This window comes from Limulus polyphemus, unplaced genomic scaffold (assembly GCF_000517525.1).
Source record: "Limulus polyphemus unplaced genomic scaffold, Limulus_polyphemus-2.1.2 Scaffold4358, whole genome shotgun sequence".
Lineage (NCBI taxonomy): Eukaryota > Metazoa > Arthropoda > Merostomata > Xiphosura > Limulidae > Limulus > Limulus polyphemus.
In genome coordinates, this window is record NW_013669968.1 from 5,050 (window position 1) to 21,616 (window position 16,567).

At 31.9% G+C, this 16,567-nt stretch overlaps 1 protein-coding gene across 1 annotated transcript in view; it reads left to right on the forward strand.

The window, feature by feature from the left end:
* Nucleotides 1–2,508: 2,508 nt before the first annotated feature.
* Nucleotides 2,509–16,567, forward strand: part of LOC106471028 (transmembrane protein 104-like) — a 42,240-nt gene continuing 28,181 nt past the window's right edge. The window contains exons 1-5 of the mRNA XM_013931614.2: nt 2,509–2,597; nt 3,362–3,427; nt 8,854–8,974; nt 13,354–13,495; nt 15,149–15,218. Of these exons, the coding sequence (XP_013787068.1) occupies nt 8,904–8,974; nt 13,354–13,495; nt 15,149–15,218 (283 nt within the window). The 5' untranslated portion in view covers nt 2,509–2,597; nt 3,362–3,427; nt 8,854–8,903. The remainder of the gene's footprint in view (nt 2,598–3,361; nt 3,428–8,853; nt 8,975–13,353; nt 13,496–15,148; nt 15,219–16,567) is intronic.

A 16,567-nucleotide genomic window follows, 5' to 3' on the forward strand; every position in this document is an offset into this window, starting at 1 on the left:
ATAAGGATTTGTGTCGCTAAAGTTTCGTCGGAACGAAGTTACGGAAGGTTAATTAACAAACGGAGACGTAACAGTATTATTTATACACACAACCCGTACGGGTACACAGCTAGTATTATATAAAAAAAGAAATCATAATGATCATTACAGTCTCTAAATCTTTTGCATGCCAGGATAATGTTGCAAAGTTTTCATCCTTCAGTGAGTTCTTTTGGATTATTTGGTAAAAATAATACTAAATCCAATCTATGTGGTGATAACTAATTTATATATTTTTTCAATAACATTTATTACATGAAAAGGCTATGTTTCTTGTTAATATAACTTTACAAATGAACGTTTGAACCGAAATTCCAAAACTAATGGTAGATATTGTTACGTCTCCGTTCGTTCGTAAATTTTCCATAAAAATTCTTTACGAAGAACTTTACCAATAGAAGTCCTTTCTTAAATAAAACTGGTTTATTATTTTTGAATATAACTTTGCGATACACTTAATTTCAACAGTCGCGCTATAACAAACGCTATAATTCTCAACGAACGTCTCACGTGCTCGACTCAACAATACTCAGTTCAATTACACACATTGTTCGGTCACGTTGGGACCGTCTTATATATGCAAGACTAACACATATCTAGTAAACGCTAGAGCATTCATGAAGGAACAGGATATTTCTAGAAGTCAATGACGTGTTACTAGCGTCACGTGACCCCGACGTCATAACAATATGATTTAGTCACAAATAAACTTACTTTCAGAATTATGATGCTAACTAACTCACTAAGCAATTGAATAGACTTGATAACTCTCTCTACCAACACTAAACTGACACGCTGACTAATTATTCATTTAATTCTCATTGATTCTCGTATTTGTATCGTATCCTTATTACTATGTACTGCAGGAAACTTCAGATTCATAACTTTCATGAAATTTCTAAATATTCTATCACGTGCCCTCTGGAAAACAAAGATATAAATTAAAATATAGTTCGTAAAAATAATATTTTTTTAAAATTAAAATTAACGTTGTGATTTATATACATATTCCTATCGAGATAAGCACATTTTAAAAAAATGGAGCTATTAGTTTTATTTATTCAACATTAACTGGGATATCAGCATAGAAATTAAGATATACATTTTAAACTATTTTTTAACTAGATTAAACTCAAGATAGAATAGAGTGAATCAGTCAGTGCATGAATTATTTGGATCTGTGTTTAGCGATCTCGCTTACTCAGTTACTTTGTGTAAGAAAGTCTGTTTTTACATTGTGCAATTAGCGATAATTGTAAACGTGGACTACAATTAATTTTGTATAGTGAGGACAGTTTGTAAAGACGTTAAGGAAGGAAAAACTAAATTGTTAATTTTTACGTCTTTGAGTTATTTTCGCCAAATAATTTAAAATAACTCGACCACGGAAGAACAAAAACAATATTACAACATTCGGTGTCAGAAGTGGGATTTCTCCATTGTATTTAGTTCACAACTATCTCATATTTATAATCTATCTTTGAATTTAAGAGAAAAAGTTGACGTAATCTTAGAACTTTCTAAGAGTTCTAAGCCTAACTTAATATCATGTCCCTGTAGCTAATATACAAATTAAAATATCAAGAATATTGCTTACAAAAATATATTTAATTAGTTATATGCTTATTACTCGATTGATTGTTAGTTATGGTCTTACTTTGATCGAAAGTTAATATTATTTATGGTAACTTGTATATTTGTTGACTTGTGGTTCATTCCCAGCGGTAGACAGTGTTCAGATAGCCTATCTGTATTAGTCGTATCTAATTTAGACTAGAAGGAAGGCAGCTAGTCAACAACACCCACTGCTAACTTTTAGGCTTCTCTAATTGAATAGTGAGATTGACCGTCACATTATAACGTCTCCACAGCTAAAAGGCTGAGCATGTTCGGTGATAAGATTTGAACCTGTGACCCACCGAATACGAGTCGAGCGCCCTAACTGCCGGGTCTTTGGTAACTTAAACTCACAAATTATGTCATTAAAAAAATTCTAACCGAAAACATTTTTAAAGTCTTCTCTTTTTCGGATTATTCACTCTTTTTATTGGCTCGAATTGAATAATCAAAATATCCACGACGGTACTGATTGTCTTGTATTCTTATAAGCGTTTAATGAAAGTTGGTAGAGTTTTCACCTGCAATGAACTCGTTGAGACCTAATTGAAAGGATAACAATGATGTTTAACATTTCTATAAATTTTCGCCATTGTGACCATATATATGGAATAAAGAATAAAGTGACAACCAATACTAAATAAAGAATATTGATTATTCAATGTAATCATTAATATCAAAGTATGTAATTATGTTATAGAAATCTAGGTGTATTTGATTAAGGATTACACAACTCCTAAGGATAGTTGAATGGTTTTTCTTTCCATATAAAAATAAATCAAGGTGGCGTTAAACTTAAAAGCATGTTTGCACAGAGTATGTTGTCATGTGATGAGTAATATGTTTTCTGGGTTTTTCAAATTGAAATATTTAATATAAATATAATCATTTTTACTTCTTAGTTAAATAAAAAAGGAAAAAAAAACTCCAAGAGCAGTGAGGTGTGTAATGTTGATTAAAGTTTGAAATTGAACTTAGTCTTAAGACTTTAACTTTTTGTTTAAGCGCGTGTCTGTTTCATACTCATTTCCAGTTTAGAATTTAATAATAATTGAAACCAATGTTATTTAAAATTCAAGTTAACTTGCTATTAATGTTATTGTGAAGAAATTTTACTGTTAAGCATTATTTTGAGGAAGGTTAACGTCTGTATTTTAGCGAAGTGTTTTTCACTAGAATTTGAAAGAGGATCCGAAAATTGCTTCTATTATGTATTATGATTTTCATTTATACTATTATAGTTATAAGTTATAGAAATTACAATAATAATTTGAGTACTGACTTTGGAACTTACTTTTCAGTGTTAATTGTTATTGCTTATGCTGTTAGCTGAACCAAAACTCAAATTTTGGATTTCATACTTAAATTTTAACGTAAAAAAGTTATACTTGTAGTTAGTATTTCATAACTTAGTAATAGTACTATAGTATAATATTAGTTAAACTTGTTTTCAGTTAGTAAAGTGTAAAATAAATGTTTGCATTACAATTTACAGTGGTATTACTATTAATATTGAAGCTGGGCTAGTAATTTACAAGAGTATTAGTATTAATTTTAGTAGTGAAGCTGAGCTTGTTAATTTACAGTAGTATTACTATTAATATTATTAGTGAAGCTGGGCTAGTAATTTACAGTACTGACAAATCATATTGGGGTTATAATTATTAATGAATCCACTAAGTTTTTTAACCAATATTTATTTCAGATAAGTTCCTAGACCTGAACCATGGCCGGAGGAAACACAGATGCCGGAGAAAGTTACTCCACTGTAGTAAGTTTAGATATGTAACATACAGAAAATCCCAAGAAGAAAAGTGAAAAATTAAATCCGTTGCTAGGGCATTGAAGAGACTGTAAAAAGATTTAGAGCAGAAGTTAAATAATAATAGTGTAAAAAAAACTTAAATCAGATATAAAGATAATCTTATCTTGCTGTTATTCTAATCTTAATATCAGGAATGATGAGTTCAAGATTCAAGTTTAAATATAAGGCTACAGTATAATATGATTTACTGAAACTTGGATAGATTTAGAAGGTATTGATAATGAGAATTATTTTAAAATTCAGGATTATAGGTAATTTAATAGTGATAGATATTTTTTTCAAAAGAGGGGGTGGAAAGTGGGTTTTTATGTCAGGGATGAATGTATAAAGAATGATAATCAAGAAGTTAACTCTGTGAGTTATAATCAGGATAAACTGTATGACTTACCAACTGTAACTTGAAGAAGACAGACCAAGGAACTGTTGAAACATATGTTTTCTACCATAAATATTACTGTGCTTACAAATAGTTGTTTGTTAACTTACTATCAACATGGGACAGATTTGGGAATTTTAAAAATAAATATTTTTTAGTTCAAGATTGTCGTATTTATAAAATGAGGAAAAAAAGATAACAGAAAAAATCAAATGTAGCTGTCTTACTAAAGACATAAAGGGGTAAACAATGGTTAAATGGCAATAGTTTAAGAGGTTTGAACTGTTATATAGGATTGAAGATTTACATAACTATTGGAAATTTATAGATTTCAAAGAATAAAAAATTCATAAATGTAAAATGGTTTATGAGAAACAGCTGACTGATAATATTAAAACAGCAAGGATTTTTTTAAGTAGGTTAAGTATAAGCTACATGTTAAAATTAGTATTAATTCCTTAAAGGATGTTGATTACAAGTTTTTTGTTGAAGACTATAAGATGGTTGACCGTTTAAATGTTTTTTTCTGTTTTTACATGAGAGGATGTTAGTAATATTGCTGACTATGAATGTTTTACGGGATCGACCTGAATCATGTCTATATTTATTCCTTGTCAGTAAAAAAATCCTAAAGCACCAGGACAAAGTTTTTAAACAGGGTGTTAAAGAAGGTCAAGGATCAAATATAAATATAGTCCTCTTTCTTTCATTTTTGATAGGTCGATAGACAGTGGGCAGGTATCCGAGGACTGGAGATTTGATAATATTAATCTTATTTTTAAAGTGAATTATAAGAATTGTCCTGGAAATTGTAAACCAGTTAGTAATACTTTTGTAGTGGAGGAAATTCAAGAGTTTCTGATAAAAGAAACTTTTCTAAATTATCTAGGGATATATTTGATCATAAATGAAAACTAACATGATTCACTAAATCTTCCCTTACTAATCTGTTAACTTTTTTTCCAAGGATTTTAGGTGTTACCTGGATGATAAAAAGGTTGTGAATTTGGTGTGTTTAGATTTTCAAAAACTTTTGATAAGGTGCTAAAGAAAAGATTATCATAGAAAATCCTTGATAGAGCTAGAAATACCCAAAAGTTTAATGTCATCAGCAAACTTTACTAGCTTACTATTTATGCACTTATCAATATCATTAATGTAAGTAAGCAAGAAGCGAAGGCCAAGTACTGATCCCTGAGGCACTCTATTGTAACATAGGCCCATTTTGACTGGAGTTTATTAACAATAACTTCTTGTCTTTCATCCAGCCACTCAATTAACTAGTCTTTCTCCAACCCCACTGATGTGATTTTTTTAAATAATCTTCTGTATGGCACTTTATTAAAATTATTATTTTGAAAGTTAATACACTAAGTCCACACCCTCTTCATCATTTAGGTTAGCAGTTCTCAAACTTTAAGAACTTGAGGACTCCTTTTAATTTGACATTTTTTTTGCAGGCCCCCCAAACCTATCAATGTTTTTTGTTTGGAAAAAAATATTCTCTGTACATGATAAGTTGTATTCCAAAATTAAATGTTTTAATTCATATAAATTTAATTTTGCAAAAAATATTTTTTATCATATAAATCATATTTTTATGAAATTTTGGACATGACTCGTGGACCCCAGTTTGAGAAATGTTGGTCTAGATAACAAATATTATCCTTACAAAAAAAAAAAGTGAACAGGTTAATAAGGCAAGATTAGCACTCTTTGGTAATAACTTTTTTTATGAGACTCTCTAAGGTATTTTTCACGATAGAAGTAAGGCTAAATAGTGTATAGTTTCAAAACAACTGTTATCAACCTTTTGAAAATATTTGCAATTCTCCAACCCCAAGTCAGCTTCCCACTGGTTAATGATCTATAAATAATGAGAGAAAGGCATTCATATCTGATATTTAAAACCTTGTTTGATCCTGGTGCTTTCTCTATTTTCATCTTTTTATTTAGCATCAAAGGATAATATCTACATTATTCCAGTCAGTTCTAATATCTCCCACAGAATATTCAGGTTCAGGAATGTTGCTAACATCCTCTTTTCTAAAAACATAAGAAAACATTCAAAATCAGTCCTTCAACAAGTCTTTACGGGCCTAATCCATATTTTAACATTTTGTTTACATTATCAGTCAACAATTTTTCATAAGCACTGTTAGATTTCCTAATATATTTTTAACCCATAGCTTTTTTATATTTCTGTTTATTTTCCACCTTATCTGTCAGTTTAAACCTCTTAAACTTGCATAATTTATCTCTGATTTTCTCCTTTGTCATTAGTAAACATTCTCTGCTATCCTTTTCCTATTATGAGGAATATATCCAATTTATATTAAAAGCAATTTATTAAGCACATTTTCCAAATCTGTTCCACATCACTTTTTAACTCATTATCCCAATTCATTAATGATAAATATTGACTCGTGGTCTCAAAATTGACTTTCTGAAAATTAGGAACTAAAATTATCTTTTTCTCTCATTATGTAGCAGAACATCAAATTTTGTTGTTAACCGATCACTGTTCTTGAAATGTTCCTTCTTCATTAGTTTTTAACAATAAATCTAGGATCATAACTGTTAGTTCATTATGAGATCATTTGGTGTATAAAACAAACCTGAATAACTTCAAGAAACCTCTCTTCCCTCACTACTTACATAACAACCCCCAATGTCATCATTCAGTTTCTCAATGAGATTAATGTCTGATCAGGTGAGCCATAACAACTGTCAAATACAAGCTTTCTATCCCTGAAACCCCTATTGTAACCCACATAGATCCAAATTTTTGACTTCCATTTTTTTTAAATCCTAAATTAGAACAGGGTACAAGTTAATCCCTCGTATAGAAATGTTCCACCTCTTTTAAAATATCTATTACTATTAGATAACTTATAACTGGGAATTTTAAAATAATTCCTACTATCGGTGTTTTCCAAGTCTATCCATCATCTAGTAATTTGCATTATACCATAGTCTTCTAAAGGAGTTCATTATACTTTTTCAGCAGTTATTTGAACTTCCAACATCATTCCTGTATATACAGTTCTAAAAAATAAACTAAACTGTCATCTTTTTACACAGTGTCCTGTACTGTAGCATCTGGCACGGAACTTCTAGTCCTACTAAACTGTCATCTTGTTATACAGTGTCCTGTACTTTAGCATCTGGCAGGAACTTCTAGTCCTACTAAACTGTCATCTTGTTAGTACAGTGTCCTGTACTATAACAGGAAGTCACTAGTGGAAACATCAACTGCTAAAGATGACTTCTTTAGCAGCTGATGTTTCCACTAATGACTTGTTTAGCAGCTGTTGTTTCCACTAATGACTTCTTTAGCAGTTGATGTTTCCACTAGTGACTTCCTTATCAGCTGATATTTTCTCTAGTGACTTCTTTAGCAGCTGTTGTTCCCTCTAATGACTTCTTTAGCAGCTGATTTTTCCCATATTGCCTTGTTTAGCAGCTGTTGTTTCCTCTAGTAACTTTTTTAACATCTGGTGTTTCTTCTAGTGACTTCTTTAGCAGTTGGTGTTCAACCTCTAATGACTGATAGTGACTCCTTTAGCAGTTGGTGTTCAACCTCTAATGACTTATAGTGACTCCTTTAGCAGTTGGTGTTTCCTCTAGTGACCAGTGATTTATTTAGCAGCTGATGTTTCCACTAGTGACTTCTTTAGCAGCTGGTGTTTCCTCTAGTGACTTCTTTAGCAGCTGATGTTTTCTCTAGTGACTTCTTTAGCAGCTGATGTTTCCTCTAGTGACTTCTTTAGCAGCTGGTGTTTCCTCTAGTGACTTCCTTATTAGTTGGTGTTTCCACTAGTGACTTCTTTAGCAGCTGATGTTTCCACTAATGACTTGTTTAGCAGCTGTTGTTTCCACTAACATAAATAGCAACAGATGTTTCACCAGTGATTTATTTAGCAACTGATTTTTCATCTAGTGACTTGAGCAGCTGGTGTTTCCTCTAGTAACTTCTTTAGCAGCTGGTATTTCCTCTAGTGACTTCTTTAGCAGCTGATGTTTCTTCTAGTGACTTCCTTATTAGTTGGTATTTCCACCAGTGACTTCTTTAGCAGCTGATGTTTCCACTAGTGACTTCTTTAGCAGCTGATGTTTCCTCTAGTGACTTCTTTAGCAGCTGATGTTTCCTCTACAGACGTCCAGGATTATCCTTATCCATCAGTATTTCTGATGATGTACATATGGAATTCTTTATCATAGATAAGACACTTTTCATCTAAATCATGTAGAAGAAGGTGATGTGAAGAGATCAATAATTATCTTCATTATTACGATTGCAATAGAGCTTTTAATAGTTTGGACATTTTTTATACACTAATTAACACTTTCAATACAAGATTAAAAGATTCATCCCTGACCACACATTTCTTAAGATAATGTAAAGCAAATGAAGCTTTCATGTAATCAGCTACAAACTATCAGTTGAATAACTTGTATTGTTCAGCAGTTTCACACAGTTCATGGCATGAAAAACAAAACAGAATATAAAAACATGAGAAAATGGTGTAAGTCATTCTTTATTTTCCCTTACCTATAAAGTCAACCCTGGGCACTTTCATAAATACTGCCATGATAATTGGAGATGGAGCCCCCTATTTCAACAAACACTACTCTGGGCAACTTGTGAAATATAGTGAATTACTGCTACGATGGTTAGAGAAGGAGCCCTCTACCTATAAAGAATTTCATGCTGTGATTATACAGAGAATTCAATAATTGTAGAACACCAGTGATTGTATGGGTGTATGGATATAGAAATGAACCCTTTATAGGTATTAATAAATTTTGTCCTGGGGGTATGTAATCAATAACTCATGATGTACAGAAGAAAGTGTATCAACACTTTTACCTCTGGTCTTTATGTCATTAGTTTATCACTATATCTTGTATGTGAATTTGGAATGCTAGTACCTGTTTGATATTTTGTAAAGTTATGTTTTTGATATTAAATCATTTATTTTTTGCTCTACAGACTGGCCTCATGTATGTCTTCAACTTGATTGTGGGACTGGAGCACTAACGATGCCAGCAGCATTTACCCATGCAGGTTGGCTTGTCAGTTTGTTAATCCTCATGGCTCTTGCTTTCATGAGGTATTTATAATTTTGTCATTTTATTTTTATATTTCTTTTTTCTAAGTGAGCAAAAGCTGTCTTACCATAGATTGTCTTGTTGTAAGTTATTTTCTTTGTATTTTGTCCGCCTTTTTTAGGGTAATAAAAAGTTACTTTGTCCTATATTTTTTGATTTAGGTAAATTAGATTTCATCAACAGATACAATAATTCCGTAACTAACAATTAGTATATTTTTTATCTTGCATTGCTATCTTCATGAAAGTAAAACGTATGTAATATTGAACTGTTTTTTTATTACTGAGATCATTTCATATTTAAACCTTAAAGTTATCTTGCAAACGGTTTTTTAACACAAACATTTTTCTGAGACGATAACTCACCCCCTCACACAGAAATTCTATATTCCTCATGCATTTGCTTATGAGATTTGCATGGCACTAGCCTTGAGGTAACTCCCACCTTATTTCACATGTTTGACATGAACTGTGGTGATGTGTGATGATGTCATCATTCAACAAAAGCCCTCCACCAATAGGATGGTGACACAACCTCCATGTGCAGTAACTTCCCCATGCACGTGCATTCATGATAACTTCATTCTTCTCCTCTTCTTCAAAGTTACTCATCTGATTTTAATTTGAGATTTGCATTTGTTAACAAAGCTTTGATTTTTATCATGAATACCCAAATGATTGTTTGTCCTATGTGAGTGTTGTTATTACACACACAGGACTTATTTATACTATGGCTTCTGGAGAGATGTTAACTGTGAAGGATGTCTCAGCCATTGTTCAATGTGTTGTGGATTACCACATGCTTTAACTCTCTTTACATGGGCTTAGTCGAATTGACTGATCACGTGACCACTTTGTACTTGTTTAAAGTCTATAAAGTTTTGATATTACTAACTTAGAATATAGTATGTGTATCTTTCAGAAAACATTACAAGTCTTTTTACATACAAAAAATCAGAGGGGTCCGAGTGCAAAGCGATTTTCATGTTGACATTAAAAATACTTTTCTTCATCTCAAAAATCTCAAATTTTATTTGCATAATCTCTAAAACCTTCTAAATACATTTCAAACATTTGTTTTTAATAAAACTTTATATTTTATCTGTTATTTTCTCAACTCTAACTCTATACAAGGTTGGTCAATTTGATCGACTTTGTAACCACCAAAAGAAATTGAAATGCATCTTAAATTACCATTTTTTTTATCTTTCTAAAATGACTTTAAATTGTAACATGAAACTACATTTGTTTGTCCTAAGTAGCTTTAAACTCATTACAGTATACATCTACTTATACTTAAATTTTATTGTTTTATTGCCCTTTGAACTGTGTCTAACTTCTATTCTCGTTGTTATGAGTTGGAAATGACTTTGGGAACATGGGGCTCATGTTATGCTGTTGAATTACACTACCTATGAGCTACTCCAAGCTGCTTGCGTGCATGCCTCATGAAACATTTTTATTATTTTATTTTACCTAATCTAACTTTAACTAAACTAAAGAGATTACTATTTTTACATTTTAGGTAGTTTTATAATAATAAATAAAAAATGCACATGAAAAACAAGAATTAATAAACTTACCTAGACCTTTTTTTTGCTGTTGAGTGTTGATGACACTTAACCCTACTTTTTTTATACTAGTGGTAGTAGTGCACTAAATAACATAGAATAATAACATGCAGACAATGTTCCATAATGAAAACAATTTTTCTGGCTTTCTAACTATGCAGCAAAAGTTGTTATAAATTGATCCAAGCTAGTCGATATGTTTCCTGTGGGAATGAAGCTTGTACTAAAAGAGAAATTGACAATTCTCTGTTCAGAAAACAATGTAATATAATACGTCATTTGGTAGAGGAAAACCCTGGCCTTCTATTGGTTATAAATATAGAATTAAATGTCAGAGAGAACTATTAACAAATCCTGAAAGTGAGGATGTGACAGATGAATGTGGCAAGAGGGTCTGATTTTCTATTTAATGGCTGTGTAACCAAACAAAATTGAAGGCTATATAAATTATGTTTTGTCTGAGTGATGATGATTTTTGTAGTGAGTAATTTATGTTAAATTTCATACTTATTGGAGGGGCAGTAAATAAATTAGAAAATAGGGGATGCCTAGAGAAAAAATGTCACATTTCTCAAACTAGGGAAAATTCAGGATTATTTTTTATATTGCCTTATAAAATTAAGAACTTAAAACTCATATACTATTAAAAATATGGATTATTAGCTACTAATTTAATTCCATATTAATTGGTATAACATAAACAAAAAGTATTTTAATTAAATTTTGAATGCAAGTCTCTAACTACCTCAAGACATACATGTGCAGTAAAGGATGCCTGTACAGATAGGGTTAATATTTCTTGTTTTATACTCCATGATCCCATTTCTTAGGGTTTACCTTGTGTTTCTTTCTTGTTTGTTATTAGGGTTTATATTGTTTACTTTATCTGTAGCTCCTGTCTTACACCCAAATGCCTCAACTCCCTCATGTTTGTGACTTTTTTTATCCTGACTTATAGACATGTTTCCATTACTTTCTCAATTCCCCTGTCTTTGAGATCTATTTGGCCTGCTTAGGGATCAAGCCCCTTGCCTTCTATTTCACTCTCTGGTTCCCCATTTTTGCATCTTTTTTTCTCTCACCACTTTCATGCATTCCTTCTCCTATGTCCACCTTTTGTCTGAGGCATTTCGTCATACTCCAAAGGGATTTTCTAAAGAAGTTTGTTCTCTTCTCTTTACCAGCTTAGCCTGTTCCACTTCTGCTTTATTCTTCCTTACTTTGTTTCCCTGATGTTGGAATTCATTAGTCAGGTTATGTTCCCCTTTACTGTACACCTTTCTCCCTTTCTTTGTACAGATGTCTTTGGTAGTGTTCATTCCTCTCTGGAGGCCTGGACTGACCTTGTATGACTTCATTCCTTTCCAGGTTTTATTCTTTCTTGACCTTGGCTGTTACTTCTGTTCATTATCTGGATTAGGCTACCCATAACTTCCCCCTTACAGGTTCCAGTCCTTATTCTTTTTCTTGTCCTCCCTTTATCGGACATCTAGTTCATCACTCTACTTTTCAGTGACTGTCATGTCATGTTTGAACATGTGGGTACCCATTTATTCCTCTTCTCCTGCTGTTGGTCTCATGTTCTGCTGACAGTTCTCCACCACTGTCTCGCTCATCGCTTCACTTCTCTTTGCTTCTCTTCCCATTTCCTTTTTTTCCTTCCTCTGACCCTATCTATGGTATTTTTCACCTGGTCTAAGGTTGGCCATATTAGATGCATCATACAGTTTCCTACACATTGCTCTTAATCCATCTTCTATATGTTTTCTATGTTCTGTCCATGAAACTTTCATTGTCCAATTCCTTAGTCTTCTCTTTGAAGTAGCATTGGCCTTTTTGGTATTTAGTTGTATTGTGAGGGCCAATGCTCACCATATTCATGGTCCAGGGCTGGCATTCCTTTTTTTGGACAATTGACATCTGTTGACCTATTTTCAGATGGTATCCTCTTCTCATATCACTTCTTTTAGAGGAGGCAACTTGGTTGCAATGGTTTGTCATGAGATCTAAGTCCTTTTTCATGTCCACTCAGTATTTGGTAAATCTCATAGGCACATGTGTGAGGAATATAGCATTACGTAAATCTCATAGGCAGATGTGCTAGGAAGATAGCATTATGTAAATCTCCTAGGCAGATCTGCAAGGATGATAGTATTACGTAAATCTCATGGGCAGATGTGCGAATGAGATTTATATTATGCTATCTTCCGGGCAGATGTGCGAGGAAGATAGCATTATGTAAATCTCATAGGCAGATGTGCGAGGAAGATAGCATTTGTAAGTGAGAAGGTGAGTATCTACCCGAAATACATTTTCAGGTAAGGCAAATGTTAAATTTCATTTGAGGATTTAATGTATCTTTATCTTCATATTTCAAAGCAGTTTTTTGTCAAAAAAGTAAGGGTTTGTTTTATCCTCTTGTGATTTTTTAAGTTACTAAACGTTTTATACATTGATTTATTTAATTTCTTCAAGTAACTGAGAACTGTGCCATTATTATACTTTCAAATGCTTTTGGGACTATAGTTGGTGTAATTTATAAATGAAATAAAAGCCATGTTTCATGCATGAAGAATGCTAGATTGATTATTCTTACAATGTTTTTACACTTACTAAAAGTTCAATCTGTAATTTTGTTGCAAAACTAGAGGAACTTTTACATTATGTTAATGGTGGGTGTAAAAACTTGTACTTGAAATAAGTAATATTAATTTAAAGCTTCATGTTCATCAGAATAAATAACAGCTAGAAAAAGATACATTATTTGTATGATGAGGTATAAGAATTTGGTAATTTTATTTCTTATTCTAGTTACCTGACCACTACTTTTGTCATTGAGGCAATGGCTGCTGCCAATGCCATGGTCCATCGCCATGCTGTACGACATTTCAAAAAAGTAATAAAAAAAGAAGAAATGCAGATATCACCAATTAATTGTCAATCAGAGTTGGTGGTAAGGAATCATGTCATATGTTACATGGAAATAACTATCGTGTTATGTTTAATAATGTGACTCAGGTTTGTACATATACAGCACATGGAAATAACTATCGTTACACATGTTTTATGTTTAATAATGTGACTCAGGTTTGTACATATACAGCACATGGAAATAACTATCGTTACACATGTTTTATGTTTAATAATGTGACTCAAGTTTGTATACATATACGATACATGGAAATAACTATCGTTACATGTGTGTTATGTTTAATAATGTGACTCAAGTTTGTACATATACAGCACATGGAAATAACTATCCCTATACATGTGCGTATGTTACATTTATTAATATGACACCAGTTTGTAAATATATAATACATGGAAATAATCATCTATGCATGTGTGTGTATTGAGTTTAATACACATGAATTTTTATATAAATATAGATTTTTTCATATGAAATTAGTTTAAAGGTCAAACTTGACCTTGACATTAGTGATGACTAAGGTTAAGGGAGGTCAAGGGTCACATAACTTTGAGGCATGTTAATCTGATTTGTAATTGTTCACTCAAAAATGTGTACAATTATATGTGGTTGATTCAAAAGTATAAATTTTACACTTAAACTTGAATACTCAGCTAATACAAAAATTAAAAATCCAGATGAAATACTTTTCCTGTTAAAATGTCATCTTTTCTCTTACAGAAAGTGAACATGAAACTGTTGTAAGTTGTTTTTTCCTAATTTAGATGTTTGCGTTGTTTTGGGGTAAAAAGAGTTTTCATGTGATGAATGCATGTTGTGATGATTAGTATATGATTTGAACAATGTAGAATGCTAGTTAGGCAAGACTAAAGGAGTTCATTATTGAGTCTGCCATTTATTTAGTTTAGTGTAAATTTTGAACTTGTGCTTTAAGTGAAATAGTAGAGATACAAGAAGTACTGTACATACAAGAAATTAGCAAGAAAGTGGAATCTTTTTTATCTTTGAAGTTAGGCCTAACATTAGTTATTTGAAACTGTATGTGTAGAATTTGTTGACAGAGAAATAAAAAAATTTGTTAGTATTAAATGGACTGGAATTAGCATTCTTGTTTTTACCAAATAATCCAAAAAGAAACCACTCAACAACAGACATTGTTACAACAGAATAGGTATTTGTTCTAACATCCTTATTGCTAGTTATGTGGCTTTACTGCTGACCATCCTTATTTGTAACTGTTTCTCTCAGCAAATTTTAGTGACCACAAATGAAGTGTTGCTGATTTACTTTTCTGATTGTTATGGAAGACCAAACCAAAAAGAATTACAAAATAGGTTATTAAAAGAATTAGATAAAATAGGTCATCACCTGTCCTCACAGCAGGTGGTCAAACTAATATATGTATAGTCAAAATTTATCGTGATACTTGCACTACCTCAAGTCTGTGCTGTGAGAAATTAGTGCATATAATATAACATCACATTTTGGGACAATATGGGACCTATTTGTCCACAATGACTTTAAAGATTTGTTTTGGATCTTCAAAATTGAAATTGGGAATAAGATAGTAATATGTATTTTCAGTGATATATATCTGATGTGAATATTAATTATGTGCCTGTAAATGATGGTAATTGTATATAAATAAGTAAAGCAGTGTTTCCTATACATTTCTAGGCAGACTTGATGACAGATGAGGTTATATCCAGTGCTTTAGGACATGACGAACGTCTGCCTCTTCTTCTTAGTAAGTTTTTTTATTGGGTTGTTTCTTTTAGCATATGCAACTTTTGTAGGATAAAGTGATTGTTCTATTTTTGTAGGATTTTTAAAAACAACAGATCACATAGTTACAGAGACAAGTTTCAGTTACGACATCCACATTAATACTGTTATCTTAGGTGAAATATTTCCTGTGTGTAAAAAATTTTAATTATTTTAGTATTGCCATTTTGCAGTGATGGAACATGTTTATTGGATATTTGTAACTCATGATGTTTAAACTTTTAAAAATGATTGGAAGGGCTATTTTGATTTTAGTCACAATTACAGTTAAATAAAATACACAGGCCTATGATGGTTTTATTGTTTTGAAATTTTTACATGTTCTACAGTAATTCCTGTGTACTGAATCCAAAAATGATATTCATTTATCTCCATCACGTTCAGATTTTTCACAAAACGTCATATGTACTTTTACATAAGTGAATCGTTTTCATTGAAATTGGGTCACATTTTGTTATGTTTAGAATGTTAACAATCACTAGCTGTAGATTTCTCTAGACCAATCACAATGTGAGTCTTATCGATCATTCTAGAACCCACAAGAAACACGCTGCTACTATATAAATGGTTAACAGGCAGCATGACGTGTCATTTCTGGATAGTATTTGTTTTTGTGTGCACTTTGACATTATTTTTTTCTTTTCAATATTGTTTATTCATTGCTATGGCAACAAGAGGTTGCATAAATGACCCAAACATATTCTGTTATATTTATGATAAATTTGTTGTAAAGAAACAAAGGCAAAACATTACAGAATTTGTCAAAAAGTGTCTTATGCATATTTTGGAATAAAACTTGGCGACCAAGACAAATCATGGGCTCCGCACAAAGTTTGCACCATTTGTGTTGAAGAGTTGAGACAATGGACTAAAGGTAAGAAAATGTCTTTGCCTTTTGAAATTCCAGTGGTTTGATGTGAGCCTAGAAACCACGGAGATGACTACTATTTTTGCTTATGTAATGCGCAAGGCTACAACACTTGAATAAAAAGGAAATTTCATATCCAAACCTTCAATCTGCTATAAGACCTGTTGTTCATGGACCTTATGTAGCTATACCTACTCTTGATACAGTTTCATCTGATTCTGAATCTGATGTCAATAGAAAAGATGATAGGGATTGTTTTCAACCTTAATGATTTAGTGAGAGATTTGGGCCTTCCAAAGGATTCTTCAGAGATTTTGGGGTCCGTATTTTGGGCTAAGAACTTACTTTCTCCAGGGACATCATTTTACTGGTACAGATATTGTAAGACAGAGTTTATACCATACTTTTTTGCAAGAAGGTTCACTGGTTTATTGCAACAATAT